This window comes from Pleurodeles waltl, chromosome 12 (assembly GCF_031143425.1).
Source record: "Pleurodeles waltl isolate 20211129_DDA chromosome 12, aPleWal1.hap1.20221129, whole genome shotgun sequence".
NCBI classification, from domain to species: domain Eukaryota; kingdom Metazoa; phylum Chordata; class Amphibia; order Caudata; family Salamandridae; genus Pleurodeles; species Pleurodeles waltl.
The window spans coordinates 252,164,851-252,181,060 of NC_090451.1; the positions used below are offsets into that span (position 1 = coordinate 252,164,851).

Here is a 16,210-nt window from a genome sequence, read left to right on the forward strand (position 1 = left end):
AATTATCATGCTTCAGAAAAAACAGAACTATTTTAAAAGAAACATTTTCTTGCAATCAATACAGCTCTTTATTATCACACAAGCAAATGCTTTTAACTTAATTCCACCTTTTTGACTGAGCCTTTTCACTTTCAAAATTCAGTATCCGACCAGGGTGGATTTAACATTTGATTACGGACAAATTAAATGCCTTATAAGGTCTAAAGTACAAAAGCATACATACTTAACTAAGACACAGTAAGGAAATAAGCACAACTGACCCACATTCATTTGGATGAAAGGAAAAGCACCATATTACAGGCCTAGTTTAAGATCTGCCTCTGCTCCTTGGGTCATTTGTACTTTTTTGTTGTATATGGTTTCCATAAGAAGCCTTTAGCATGAATAACCCGATCTGAATCTAGTAATTCACTGCTGGGACGTCACAACAATGGTAATCCAAACTAGTTCATGGATCGGGGATGAAAGAGATGAATAAGTTACTTACCTTCGGTAACGCTTTTTCTGGTGGATACAGTAACTACCTGTGGATTCCTCACCAAAAGAATTCTCCCCTCGCGCCAGCCTCAATGGAAATGTCTTCTAGCTCTGCACGTTGACGATGACGTCACAATCGCCCGACTCCACATGACGTCATCCAGGCAATAAGAAGCCCTCGTCGACGTGCAGACGTCAGTTATCATCATTTTTTGCGTGCCATAAAGGCGAACAGGTTAAACCTAAATAGTACACATTCATCCAGAATAGATAAAATTGAAAATATTTAATATAAAACTCAATAAAAATCACAGTTATGCGTGCTCAATCCGGGACAGACTAAATATATATATGTACCATTCCAGTCCAAAATGTTCTTTCCCCTATCTTAAATTGCAAAGGAAAAGTATATACAAAGAATACAACTATATGCATGTGAAAGCTATATACATATAAATATAAATATATACAAGTCCAAGGATGCGCACCCAAAGAGATCCTGGTTTGACCATTCAGGCAACGGGGAGGTGGGTGGGACCGTCAGGAATCCACAGGTAGTTACTGTATCGACCAGAAAAAGCGTTACTGAATGTAAGTAACTTATTCTTCTGATGGATACACCTACCTGTGGATTCCTCACCAAAAGAATAGAGTCCCCAAGCAGTATAACCTCCGGTGGTGGGTGCCCAAATGGTCAAACCAAGAAATCTTGCAGCACCGAGCGAGCAAAATGGCCATCCCTCCTGACCTCAGAGTCCAAACAGTAATGCTTGGCAAAAGTATGGAGGGATGCCCAGGTCGCTGCCCTGCAGAAGTCAGCCACAGGAACACCTCTAGCCAAAGCCGATGAAGCCGCTTTGGCCCTGGTAGAATGGGCACAAAGCCCCACAGGTGGATCTCTCTTCGCCAAAGAATAGCAGATCTTAATACATAGAATGACCCACCTGGATAGCATCCTCTTGTGGACCGCTCTACCTTTCCTCTTCCCCACGTATCCAACGAAGAGCTGTTCATCCTGTCTGAACTCTTTCGTCCTGGTGACGTAGAAGCTCAGTGCTCTTCGTGGATCCAGCCAATGGAGCCTCTCTTCCTCCTTGGATGGGTGAGGTGGAGGGTAAAAGGAAGAGAGAGTAATTGACTGCCCCAGGTGAAAGGGTGTAACAACCTTCGGTAGGAAAGCCGCCTTGGTCCTCAACACCACTTTGTCCTTGAAGAAGGAAAGGAATGGGGATTCTACAGTTAGAGCCTGAAGCTCACTAACCCTTCTGGCAGATGTTATTGCCACCAGGAAAACAGTTTTAAATACTAGGAACCGTAAAGAACAAGAGTGCATGGGTTCAAACGGGGCCCCCATAAGAAAAGTTAAAACTAAGTTAAGGTCCCACTGAGGCATAAAGAATGGCGTGGGTGGATACTTATTAGTGAGTCCCTTTAGAAACTTTAAAACAATTGGTGACTTAAAGAAGGATGGTTGATCAGGAAGGCACAGAAAAGCAGATAGCGCAGACAGATAACCCTTAACAGTGGCAACTGAAAAACCTTTCTGTGCTAAATAGAGTGCAAATGACAAAATGTCAGATAAACCAGATTTTAAAGGATCTAAACTATTCTCTCCACACCAGCTTGTAAACTTAGCCCAATGATTTGCATAGATTGACTTGGAGTGTCGTCTGGCCGATAGAATAACTTCCACCACATCTGGATGGAGAGAAAAGGAACTCAGATTGCCCCGTTCAACCTCCAGGCATGAAGATGCAGGCTCTGGAGGTGGGGGTGTAGAAGCTGCCCCTGCGACTGCGAGAGGAGGTCCACCCTGCAAGGGAGACGGAGCGGAGGGCACCGAGAGAGTTGGAGTAGGTCCGAATACCACACCCTTCTTGGCCAATCCGGAACTATTAAGATGACTTGAGCCCGGTCTTGGTGGATCTTCCTGAGAACTCGAGGAATCAAGGGTATGGGGGGGAAACGCGTAAAGCAACTGACCCTTCCAGGTCATCTGAAACGCGTCCCCCAAAGCTCCTTGCACCGGATACTGAAGGCTGCAAAACAGCGGGCACTGCGCATTCTCTTGAGTTGCAAACAGATCTATTTGTGGATAACCCCACATCTGGAAGATATACAGAACTAGATCTGGATGAAGACGCCACTCGTGGTCGACCGAGCTGCGTCGACTGAGAATGTCTGCACGCACATTCAGGACTCCAGCCAAATGATGTGCAATCAAGCAGATCTTGTGGTCCTGAAGCCAGGACCAGAGTCGAAGAGCTTCTCTGCAGAGAAGATACGACCCCACTCCTCCCTGTTTGTTTATATACCACATCGCGGTCGTGTTGTCCATTAGAACCTGGACTGACTGACCGCAAATGGAAGGGAGGAAGGCCTTGAGAGCCAGCCGTACTGCCCGCAATTCTAACAGATTGATGTGTAATTTCTGTTCTACTGGAGACCAAAGGCCTTTGATCTCCAGGTCCCCCAGATGAGCTCCCCACCCTAAAGTGGAAGCATCCACTGGTGGAGGTAGCGAGAACGGCCTTCCTTGAGACAGGTTGTCGACCGCTGCCCACCACTGAAGATCCACTGCAGTGTCTCTGGAGATCTTTATTGAGTCTTTGAGATCCCCTTTGTGTTGAAACCACTGCCTGCGGACGCACCACTGGAGAGCCCTCATGTGCCAGTGTGCATGAGTGACCAACAGTATGCAAGAAGCAAATAGACCGAGCAGACGAAGTACTTTGAGGATTGGAACCACCGCTCCATTTCTAAACATCGGAACCAAAGCCTGTATGTCCTGAACCCGCTGTGGCGGAGGAAAGGCCCGATTCAATGTTGTGTTGAGAGGGCTCCAGGTGAGATTTGGGTACATTGACTGAAAACCCCAGGTCGTACAACAATTGAGTCGTCGACTGGAGATGGCACCGCACGAGCCCTGGAGTATTGGCTTTGATCAACCAATCGTCCAGATAGGGAAACACAGCGATCCCCTTTCTTCTGAGCTCTGCCGCTACCACCGCCATCACCTTCGTGAAGACTCGAGGTGCTGAAGTAAGACCAAACGGAAGGACCGCAAACTGATAATGTTGTGATCCCACCACAAAACGGAGATACTTTCTGTGCGATTTGAGGATCGGAATATGAAAGTACGCGTCCTGCAAATCGACCGACACCATCCAGTCTCCTTCGTTCAACGCCAAAAGAACCTGTGAGAGGGTCAGCATTTTGAACTTTTCCTGTTTGAGGAACCAATTCAAAATCCTCAAGTCTAAAATCGGTCTTAGCCGACCCTCCTTTTTGGGAATCAGAAAGTATCTTGAATAGCACCCCTGACCTCTCTCTTGCTCGGGAACTAACTCTATTGCACCTTTTTGTGATAGGGATAATACCTACCGCTGGAACAGGAGAAGATGGTCTTCCAAACAGAAGGATGGGCGGGGAGGGAGGGTGGGAGGAAATTCCCGAAGAGGAAGAGCGTACCCCTTCTTCACAATGTCGATGACCCAGGAGTCTGATGTTATGACCTCACATATTGGAAGAAAAAGGGTAAGTCTCCCCCCTACTGGAGACGAATGGACAGGGAATGGTGGAGGACTACGGCTGCTTTCCTTGCTGCACCCCTCCCGAGGAAGAGGCAGAGTGCTGCAAGGTGGCTCCTCTCGTACGGACTCTGCCCCTGAAGGATCTGTAAGGCAGGGTAGAAGCAGTTTGTTGTGGTCCTTGCAGTCTTCCTCGAAAGGAACCACGACCAAATCCTTTAAATCTCCGAAAGCCTCTAAAGGCGGATGAGGCCGACAACTGGAGTCCCAAGGATCTAGCTGTCGCTTTGCTCTCTTTAAAGCGTTCTAAGGCAGAGTCAGCCTTAGAACCGAAGAGCTTTTCCCCATCAAACGGGAGATCAAGGAGCGTAGCCTGCACGTCCGTCGAGAAGCCAGATGATCTAAGCCAAGACTGCCTTCTAGAGACTACGGTCGTGCCCATAGCCCTAGCCACCGAATCCGAAGTGTCCAAACAAGGCTGGATCACTTGCGTCGCAGCCGATTGAGCATCCGAAAAGAGTTGCAGCATCTCCTGTGACACATCAGGATGGCCCTTTGCCTCTTCCATAAGGGCATGTATGGAACGTCCCAGTATAATACATGTGGCGTTAGAAGATTTCAGGGCCATACTGCACGATGAAAATGTCTTTTTAGCAGTATGGTCCTTCTTTTTAGACTCTCTATCAGCAGGAACCCCAAGAAACGAGCCAGGAGAGGATCTGGAGGAACATGAAGCTTGGACCACAAGGCTCTCCAGAGTTGGTTGCCTGGAGAGAAACACCGGATCCCCAGGCGCCGTCCTGTAACGCCGAGCCACCGCTCTGTTGACTGCAGCTGTGGATACAGGCTTCATCCAAATATCCTTTATAGGGTCCAGCAGAGCCTCATTGAATGGAAGAAGAGGCTCAGCAGAACCAGCTGTTGGATGGAGGACCTCAGTCAATAAATTTCTCTTAACCTCTGCGGTGGGAAGAGTAATATCCAAAAAGTCCACAGCTTTACGAATGACCTTATGGAACGTAGCTGCCTCCTCTGTGATCTCTCCAGAAGAAGCTAGATCCCACTCCGGGGTAGTGTCAAGGCCACTAGCTGAGTCTAGACCCTGGAAATCACCTGAGGGCTCAACAACTTCTCCTTCCTCCAGGTGTTGCCACGCGTACTCCTCTTATTCCAAGAGACGGAGGGCCAGACGCCTTGATCTAAGTCTGGACTCCAAGCCGACAAGGCGTCAGCCGACGCCAAAGACCTCTGTCGGCGCCGAGGCGCGGATTCGTCCGAAGCCGGTGGCTCCGGCTCCACAGCGATCTTGGAAGTCGATGGGATCCGAGGCGAATCCACCGGCGCCGTAACAGGTGCAGCCATCCTGGCCGACGTCGTAGGCATCGGCGCCACTTCAGATGCAGTAGACATAAACGGAGTGAACGGCGCCGACTTGAAAGACGCCGGAACACCCAAATCGTAGGCCAAAGGACCAGACGGACCTGCGTGACTTCCACCCGGCGCCATGGAAGCAAAGATGTTAAACATAGCGTTCAAAAATGCTGCAGGATCCGATCCCGGAGTCGGGAAAGCCGGGTACTGTTGTTGCTGCACCGGCGCCGGCAAAGCTGCGAAGAGGGTCCGGGTAACTCCTGGCCAGGAGAACCTTCAGGCCTCTGGAGAGGCTCGACCTCAAAGACCGACCCGGGTGACGTCGGGTCGTTGGAGGAGGAGGGGTGACAGTCGGCTTATCTCCCACGTCAGACGACGTCGAGTCGACGGAGAAGCCGATCTAGACCTGGACCGTCCCTTGCTCGATCAGCACTGAGATCCAGGACAGCATCGAGAGCCACTATGATGGTGGCAAGACCTCAAGAGAGCCACTATGATGGTGGCAAGACCTCAAGGATCTCGACGAAGACTCCCTCCTATGACGCCTCTCTTTCTTCTTCTTGGACCGAGCCAAGGATAACTTTGCCTCTCTTTCTTTGAGCGCCTTAGGGTTCATGCGCTGGCACGAACCGCACGCCTCGACCTCATGATCTGAACTAAGGCACCAGAGGCAGTTATCGTGGGGGTCGGTAACCAACATCCGACCCCCGCATTGGTTACAAGGTTTAAAGGCGGATTTTCTAGGCTGCAACATCGTAACCGTCAGTTGGTAACAGTAGTTCCCTGTGAGCCTCGAAGAAACAACCGTTATTCGGGCACGGAAAAAAGGGAACTGACGTCTGCACGTCGACGAGGGCTTCTTATTGCCTGGATGACGTCATGTGGCGTCGCGTGGAGTCGGGCGATTGTGACGTCATCGTCGACGTGCAGAGCTAGAAGAAATTTCCGTTGAGGCTGGCGCGAGGGGAGAATTCTTTTGGTGAGGAATCCACAGGTAGGTGTATCCATCAGAATGGTAAGGTTGAATGAAGTTACAAAGGTCAAACTGTTCTTGAAGTTGGTGAGCTACAGCTAATTCAATACGATGTTTTAGGAAGGGAAGACAGGTGAACTGGTGGTCGTTCCCACGCTCATCTTAGTTCAGACTGGCATTTTTTGAGCAGAGGATTATGTCAGCCTTCAATGATAAAGGGAAGATACCTGTCAGGGAAGAGGCGGTGCCCAAGATGGGTGCAAAGGACTTTGGAGGAAGGAATATATTGACAGAGAAAGGAGGTCAAAATCAACGGACCCGGTGTTTCGTTGGGTAACAGGCGAGGATTGCATTGTCAGAGGTTTGAATGCGTGGCATGGAGAAGTATTCGGGGGGTACTTGAGGTCTTGCAACTTGGATTGTGACGATGTCAAATGTTGAGTCCAACTGGGTACTTTTTTTTTTCTTTTTTTTTTGTTCTAACGTTTTCATAAATGTCAGTTAGTTTCTGTACAGAGAAAACAACAAGTTGGTGGATGGAGGTTGGAGCAGTGTTTGACAGGATGTTTTCAAAATAATTATTGTACTCATCTACTGCAGTGTCTTTTCTTTTGCAGAAGCTGTATGCAGTTTGAGGACGGAAAGGTTAACAGGGGATACAGTATTATCCCATATCCTTTCAGGATTGCAGATTTATTTTTCATTTAACTCCTCTGTATATCAAGGTTCGATAGGCAAATGTTTGCATTTTTTGAGCGCAGTGTGCATCTACCAAGGTCTGGAATGCTTTGTTCTGTCAAGGGAAATGTGTTGAGGTCATAGAGTAAACAGGAATGTGTATTTGGAGAAAAGTGTGCAATGGAAAATCCTTAAATTACTGTGTGATTATTACAGATGTTTCTGGGTGTCCTTAGAGTGGTTGGCTACAGGTAGCAATATGAATAAGAACTGCTGGATGGGTGGACAGGTTTAACGGAAGTGTTTTGGCAGGTTAGGCAATGCAAGGCAGAACCACCTAGTTCAAGGAAGGTGTTGCAGAAATTAATTTGATTGCGGCAATGAGGTCACAAATATAATCTTTTGTGCCGTTAAGGTCTTCTGAGAGATTAAGCCACCAAGGTATATCATAACACATAATGGGCAGCATAATTATGGGAAAGTGGATTTCATTTTGAATACTAGTTTTACAAAAACCTACACAACTATTAAATAAAGGACACAGAAAACACAGTTCACTGCATAGCCCCTTTATATAAACAATAAGCAAATGTAAATTCCAAAATAATGACGTATCAACTAATTATATATTGACAATTACACATCACACTAATAAACATGCTGTTTGCGCAAAAGAGTCTTAGTTTACAAAGCATTACTTAAGAAAAAATTTCAAGTTTTTGAAAATATGGACAAATATCAAGTGATCAATACGAGTTCTCAAATTGGCTATTTTAAATCTTAATTTCTGGCCTATTTGTCTCCCGAAAGAGAAGACTGAACATTAGCTGAAAACATCCTTTTAACCTCAGGAAATGTGATCATGTCTCAAAGACCCTCAAGCAGATCCTCTGGCTCCCAATACAGAAGTGATTCCAGTTTAAACCTATCAGCATTCTCCATAGAATCAACTATGCTAAGTGCCCTAAAACCCATCTAGAAAATGTCTAAATAATTAACTGTAAGTTGACCTGCTCCCCACGATCCACTAATGAATTGCAATGTGCAGTGTCCAAAGTAAGTCTCCCAAAATGGGGCCGCAAACCTTTCAAGCACATAAAGAGACTGGGGGAAAAACAAGACCATGTAAGGAAAATTATATGCATTTGAGTATTTCAAGTGGCAAGTATTTGGCAGAATCCTACACAAACAAGAGCACTTTCCTTAAAAAATGTGATGACTTGAGACAATGCAGTTTCAAACACACCTGATGAATACTGCCAGAATTAAATGTTGTTGCATTATTTTTTATCCACAGCTACTTATTACTTGCTTGAACATCCAGTTGCACTAGAACCAGGATATTCCAGGGTTTGTCCATTTCTGCTCATGAACACATAACATAGCACTATCTAGCCAGAAGTGCAATACAATTACCAAGAACAACTACCAGACTATACAATACTGAAAGCATAGCTCAACATCACGTTTCCTTATTTTTTTTTTCACACCATTCATCTAATTTAATTGAATCCCCCTGAGGAAGGTATGTGTTAGGTAATATCACATGACCGTACAAGCAACTGTAGACCAGCTGTTCCCAACCTGTGGTCCGGGAACCCCCTGGTGGTCCGCGAAGCCTTCTCAGGGGGTCCGCAACTGCTTAGAAAATAAAGTAATATTAACAGATTAGGTCCCCAGCTTTCGGTAATGACTCAGTGGGAGGTCCCCAGATTCAAATTATGATTTAGTGGGGGTCCCCGGGTTCCAGTAGTGGGGGTCCACAGACGTCAAAAGTTTTGGGAACCACTGCTGTAGACTATCCAACTTAAACATGGATCACAATAGTGAGTTCATTTGGAAGGGAATTATTTAAGGAGGTTTCATAAGATGCGCTATTTTTTAGATAGATTCCTGCTCTCACTCAATGTGGTCTGAATCGGATATTACAACTCTTTGGGTAGGCATAACTGTGCAGATTAAATGCTCACTAGGCAAACCCTTCTAAATCACAACATATGTTTTAAAGAAACAAATGCACACTAAGGTTTGAAAGGGTCACTATGGCCTTGTTCCACTATGAAACAATTCAATATACTTTTTTTCATTTCTGAAGTATATACCAAACCAACCAATCAGAGAAAAGCCATTTGTTTAAATCTGTGGCTGTTGTTTCAAACTTGATTACGCTAACATTGTTGACTCCCTTGCACTGTACTCTTCCTTTTCTACTACTCCCAATTTAATGATAAATAAGGCACAGAATCAGAGGATGCCACATTTTATATAATTAACGTAAGAAAACAACTTTATGCTAGAAACATTGGGAGGCCAAAGTCTTAACAGGATTAGTGAATGGTCACCAGTCACCAAGCTTCAAAGCTGAAACAATCTAATTCCTAGTAGGTTAAATATTTTACTGTGATGACGCCGGTATCTACGGCTAGCCAGCAAGGCATTCCTGAGAGAAAGGAGTGTGGTACTTGTGAGAAAACTGACCATAACACTACAGCTAGGAAAATAAAGAATGCAAAATAACTATAGTTGTTAGAAAGATGAGGAAGTAACATGCAACATGTCACAAAAAAGAAGAAAATATCATTCAGAAATTAACTGTTACTGCACAGAACAACACAATTGTAACGCTTACTGTCCAGTCAGACTTATAAAACAAGCATTTGCAATACAATAGGTCTTGCGTTTGCTTGAGTTGGAGCTATTGGCATTGTAAATTCATAACTTGACTTTTCTTGCCACTTAAATTGGTCACTGCCTCATAATTTCGTCTTTTCTTGCCATATAATTCCAGTGGGCCTGAACATAACTAAAGCACTTAAATTCACCTACTACTATCTGCAGCAAAAAAATTAAAATGTTTCCATCCTAATGTAAATATGCCATTATAATTCCAATAGAATACCACTTTCACCAACCCACCATACGAGTTGCTGGGTGGCTAACAATTCCCCCAAAAAAGACACAAGACAGCCACAGAGAAGAAATAAACTAACAGGGTCTCCCAAACATATTTAAAACGTAATAAGGATGTTAAGTTGGCCTGAATCATGGTCATCATTATTGTAATAAGGAGCAATTATTAAAACATATACAATTATCATATAAACCTTTATCAGAAATAAACTAATGGCATTACTGGCCCTACAGGGCACCATAACAAAAATATATTTTGTAATAAACATGGCCATGCACCCATAATGATAGCCCCTAGAGGGCATAACCCCATGAAATAAACAGGGAAAAGTAATGCAGTGTAAACAAAACCTTAGCCCCGGGAGGTCGTTTTTAGGGCTAGCAGGCCTACTGCAATGATATTACAGAAAAAGGCCTTTAAAACAAAACGTCTCCTAGCTGTAAAACAAAAGTTGTAGCCATGAGAAAGCTTAAAAGACACTGAATGGTGGGAGTGGTAATTATTTTGGTGTCCACACTGACCCAGAGATGATGAAAACAGAGAGCGTTTTGAAGGTGGTCCCATTTTCCTCAGACCACCACAAGCTGAGTTCTGAGCAAAAATGTTTTGTAAACGTAATGCCATGCAAAGCATTATGGAGGGAGGTTTTGAACCACAAATATTATAGTATGTTGACTGCAATGCTCTGTGCACATTAGTCAGTGGTAAAGTGCTTTTGCTGCACCTTCCAGCATGGCAGACTTGGTAAACTTCCAACTGCCATATTTAACTTACCTACAAGTCCCTATTATAGGGTACCAAGATGTACCCAGGGAATGCAAGTTAGATGTCGCAACTGCAACACCCATTGTGCCATCCATTACGGTGATAATGTAAACATGAATGTAAGCCTGCCACTAGTAGCTTGGTTGTGCAGGTTTTAACAGCAAATCTGACCTCTCAATATATCCCCTTTTGACAGGCCTAAACCATACTTTTAAATATTTACCTCTAACGGCAATAAAGTCTACTTGGGGTAGCCAATAGAGTGCATGCTATTTAGAAGTAGGATGTGTAAATGTTTAATGTTAAACAAGTCCTTACAGTGAAAATACTTTCAAAGCTATTTTAACTGTAGCAGGTTTGGCTGTTCAACAGGAAAATACTGGTATGCAATATTAAATAGTAATCCTATATCTCGGGAATGGGACTGATTAGTAAAATAATTACACAACTAGTTTAATAGTTGTTAAAAATCCAATTCAAAGCTGAAGCCAGATTTGTTGTAAATATTACAAGAAAGGTAACTTTTGAAAAGTTACCTTTGCCGTGCCAGAAGCCCCTGGAAACTAGATCTGCATTTTGTTCTTCTGTCCGCCAGCAATTACCATTAAATAAGTGTAAATTTTGCTCACTGGAGCAAATAATGAGCTGATCTGAGTGGACAGAGATGGCTCATCGGAACTTGACAGAAAATAAAGGAGGATCGCTTTTTACATTAACATGTCAAGTCCTGCTTCAACGTCACATCCTGCTTGACAACTCTGCTAGGGTTTTTCATAGGACACTTGAGGCATGCTTCAAAATGGCCTCACTTTCAAAGGCAGATTGGAACCTTTACGTCCACATGGTCATTTTCCTTTTCTTCTTCTTCCCATTGTTCTTCCCCTTCTCTTCCTTCTCCTTCCCCTCCTTCTCCTCCCCTCCTTCTTCCCCTTCCCCTCCTTCTCTTCCTTCTCCTTCCCCTCCTTCCCCTCCTTCTCTTCCTTCTCCTTCCCCTCCTTCTCCTTCTCTTCCTTCTCCTTTCTCCCCTCCTGCTCCTCCTTTCTCCTCCTTTCTCCCCCTTTTTCTTCCTCCTCCTTCTCCTTCCCCTTCCCCTCCTTCTCCTTCCCCTCCTTCTCCTTCCCCTCCTTCTCCTTCCCCTCCTTCTCCTTCCCCTCCTTCTCCTTCCCCTCCTTCTCCTTCCCTTCCTTCTCCTTCCCTTCCTTCTCCTTCCCCTCCTTCTCCTTCCCTTCCTTCTCCTTCCCTTCCTTCTCCTTCCTTCTCCTTCCCTTCCCCTCCTCATTCTCCTTCCCCTCCTCATTCTCCTTCCCCTCCTCATTCTCCTTCCCCTCCTCATTCTCCCCTTCCTTCTCCTTCCTCTCCTCCTTTTTCCCCTCCTCCTTCTCCTCCTCCTTCTTCCCCTTCTGTCCCTCCTCCTTCTTCCCCTCTTTCCCCTTCTTCCCCTCCATCTCCTTCTGCCCCTCCTCCTTCTCCTCCTCCTCCTTCTTCGTGTTCCCCTCCTTCCGCTCCTTTTCCTTCCCCTCCTTAACCTTCCCCTTTTCCTTCCCCCTCCTTTTCTCTCTCTCTTTTATCCCTGAGGTCTTGTGGGGCTTTGCAGGTGAACTCCTGCGATAGATCGAGATTTAAAAGACTAAAGTCAAAAGTTAAAAACTTTGACCAGGACGAACTTGGATAGTGTACCCGACCAGTGCTCCATCATGGTCAGCGCGAAACTGTGCCGTGGTCCATTTCCACTGCAACTACAGACTACCATGGGACATTTGTGCTTCCTGGCACCATTTTCACTTAAATCTTAAATTTCTTACCTTCTGTTCACCTTATTGTATTTCTGCAATTTTGCTACCTTTTTTCAATTTAATTTTACTCTGTTTTTTTAATTAATTTTGGAATTTTTATTGCTTTGTATTTATAATTGTTTGAGTACTGCATAAATATTTTACATATTACCTCTCAGTTACACCTGTTTGCTTTGTGCCACAGATACCAGAGAGTTTAGCTCAGGGTAATTTGGTGACTTTAAACATTACCACTAACAAGGAGTGTGCTTATTACCTGCTAGATTAAACCCCTGGAGTGTCTGGTCTCCACAAAAGGTGGGAGGAGTGTAATATGAGAACCTCTTTGAAGACAGAATCTGTGTCTGAGCCTAGGCGGCTGGACATTCCAAACTTGGAGGACCTACTGACTAGGAGTGGCAGTTAAAAAAGTCAAAATGTCTGACTTTGGATATAAGCTGAAAATTACATCAGCTTGTTGTAAAAGACCTGCATTGCCTGTGATGCTGTTGGCGCTTTAAAATAAAGAGCTAAGTAATTCTGGTTTTGTTTTTTTCCAGTCAAAGATGAAGCCCAAACGGTCTGCTTTTTCCTGCTAACGACCTTGTCTAAGTAAAAACCTTCAGCCAGTTACAGGACTCAGCAACCAACGGCATCTAATCATCATAAACTAGCAGATAACCTTCTTTTCTTTGTTAAAATAATTAACTTTTCAGAGCACTGAAACCATGTGCCTTTTCTTTCCTGTTGCAGACACACTGTTGTGTCGACTGCCATTGTATTTTACCTTGCTTTCAGAGTTTGTGAAAACCAGGGTTGCAAACAGTAATTAATTAGATCAGAGGTCTTCAACCTTTTCCTTAATAAGAGCTACTAATAATTAATGAAAATCATCCTGATCTATTAGTGTTGTAATAGTGACCACATCAGGCAAAATTACTTTGTTACACAAAAGGCTTTGTTAGTTTGGATGTCTTTATACGGTTAATACATATAATAGCTATAGTTATAATGGAATGGCCTAAGTACCAATGTAATATTAGTATTGAGCTTTGCATATATTTTGGGATTTCAACTATTTCTCACGGAACACCAGCTTACAAGTTCTTAAAATACACTAATGTTCGTCTTGAAAAAACATTTTTTATTTTGGTATATATATTATAATTGAGCCAAGGAAAAGTTTCTAATTTAATAGGCTGAGCTGGACACAGAAGAGCAACTTCCAGGTAGGCACCAGCAAGCCACTTACTGAAGACGGCAGTATTAGATACTTTATAAGGAATCCTTAAGTTCTGGTGAGAGAGTCACGATCCTCCATTTTAAAGTTTAGTAACTGCAATCAGCACACGCTTGAGGACACTGTTGAACCATTTAAGGATTTTAACATTTTTCCGTTGTGTTTTCTATTTTAAGGATTGTGCCAATGTTTGTGAAAATTGCTTTATTGCAAACAGTATATATGGTGGATAGCCATAGATTTATCTATGTTTTATCACTATAATTGCTGTACAAATACTTTCATTGTTTGTTTTGTGTACTTCTTACTATTTGGTTACCATTTCATTCCATAAAAATATATTTTGAGAAACTTTAGCATTAAAATGTGTATTGACAAAGTGCATCTTTATTCAGGTTGTGAAAATTGTATTACACTGTACCTAGACTTGCCTAACACCACCTACAAACAGCAAATTTACCTAAGGACTAAAGGAGACATTTCCAGTTGCAGATCAAGTATCTATAGAACTCAAAGGGATCATCAGTCTTCTCACCTTTGCCAATGCTTTGTATTCTCAGTGACTGCATGGACCAGGGAAAAACCCTTAGAACAGCAGTCCAATAAATAAGGAGCAAATATTTTTTCAACAATCATATATTAAAATCCTGGGGTCGGTGCCATAGACTCAATGCCAAACTGGAACACACTTCCTTATTTTCAAGATATAGACAAACTTTTATGAGGCTTGCAGCTTTTCTTTCTTTTTTTTAACTAACTTTTTCTTAACCATTTATAGAATACAATAAGTTCTGATGTTACTTAGCCCTCAGTTCAAAATCCTGGTTTTCCCACTTTACAAAAAGCATGTATTTTTGGACACTTTGTCTTTTCCAAAAAACGTAAGTTAAGTTTTATTCAAGAGCGCCGAGACACATACTGAACAGCAATATCTAGCATTATAATAAAACATTTTCTGGAGTAGGATAACAATGCAGAAACAGAACTTAAAAGGTTTTATGTACATATCTGTTATAAGTCCCTTCACAATTCTACTGTTCTCTGTTCAACATAAATGAAGATGTTCTGTACTTCTCGTTTTCTCCAAGAGTAAGCGGATTGTAGGAGCCATTATACATAAAAATTGGAGAAGGCCAATGGTTTCAAATAAGACCTTTTCACATCTGCAGCAGCTGCACTGACCGCGTAAAAGGCACTTCAAAATGGCTAGAGTACAATTCATAAAGCCCCACTTTAAAACTGAAGATTAGTTAACTAGCATACATTGAAGTGCAATGGACAAAACACTATGGGTTTGCTCAGACATGGGAACCTTGTTCACAGTGCCTCAGGATTTAAGCTTCCCGTCATTCATTAGGACCAACAAGGCTTAAACCAGTCTCTGTTGCTTCTACCTCTTGTTAGGGCTGGGCCATTACAACAAAGCAAAACAAGTGTGTCTTGTGGCAGAAACAGTTAGGAGGAAACAAATAAAACTCAGCCTTGGTGTTTAATTATTTGAACTCTCAATGCAACTTCCCCTTGTATTAAATTCCATGGAAATCTCTGTGCTAAATTCTAAATGGTTGACTATTGTTGCTAAATGTACAAACACTCAAGAAATCACTTTCAAATAAGACCATTCACATAAATATATTCTGGTACAGCTATGAACCAACTATACTTCTAAGTGACTGAACACTTTCGCATAAGAGATGCCATGTGGCATTCACAAATATATTTTAATGTGTTCTACCAGGCAGTTAATATCTACACTGAATAGTTACAGCTATCAACATATTCAGTCCCAATCTCTGATGCTTTTGTTTGATTCCAAAGCTCAAGAAAATATGTGCTTTGTTTGGATTGTACATCACATGTTTTGTTCAAGGCTCAACAGCCACTGAGGAAATCCTGCATCAGATCTCAAGAATAAAACGTGTCCTTATTACCTGTAATATTAGGATTACGCCTTGTTCTCCACTGTGGAACAAACACAGTAATGTTTCGATGGCCTTGCTTCCAGAAGTACTCAACAGCAAGAGCAATTCCTCGACATGAAAAATACTGTTTAAGACCGTGGCTATTAAAAAAAAGAATACAAACGGATTAGCAAACCTGTACAGTTATAGTTATTACAGAATAAGTTATTGGTTGTAAGGTATATTGCTCATCACATGACAGTGATGGGGACCACCTTCCCCTCTATTACCAAATGGGTAAAGTTTGCCCCCATGCACATCCCATTCTCTGGAACTTCACTACAATAAATCTGATACACTACCCCGAGTGTATCACATCCCAGCTCCTTAAAGAACATGATCCAATGAAAGTAAACAAAAGTAAATGAAAGCTAAAAATGTTACATGCTTGAAGTGTCCGAATTCCACGTACCATCGTATGCGACCCATACAGGATTTGGCACTCACATAAAATACTTGTAATACAATAAAGTGGCCTACAATACAAAATTCCTTCTGCTAGACGTGCCCCAACTTGTGATATCTGTTTTAT

General features: G+C 43.2%; 1 protein-coding gene across 2 annotated transcripts in view; it reads right to left on the minus strand.

The window, feature by feature from the left end:
• N4BP1 (NEDD4 binding protein 1) overlaps positions 1-16,210 on the minus strand; it is a 160,569-nt gene that overhangs the window by 101,063 nt on the left and 43,296 nt on the right. For both annotated transcript variants that reach the window (XM_069217885.1, XM_069217886.1), the window contains exon 3: positions 15,649-15,779. In XM_069217885.1, the coding sequence (XP_069073986.1) occupies positions 15,649-15,779 (131 nt within the window). The remainder of the gene's footprint in view (positions 1-15,648; positions 15,780-16,210) is intronic.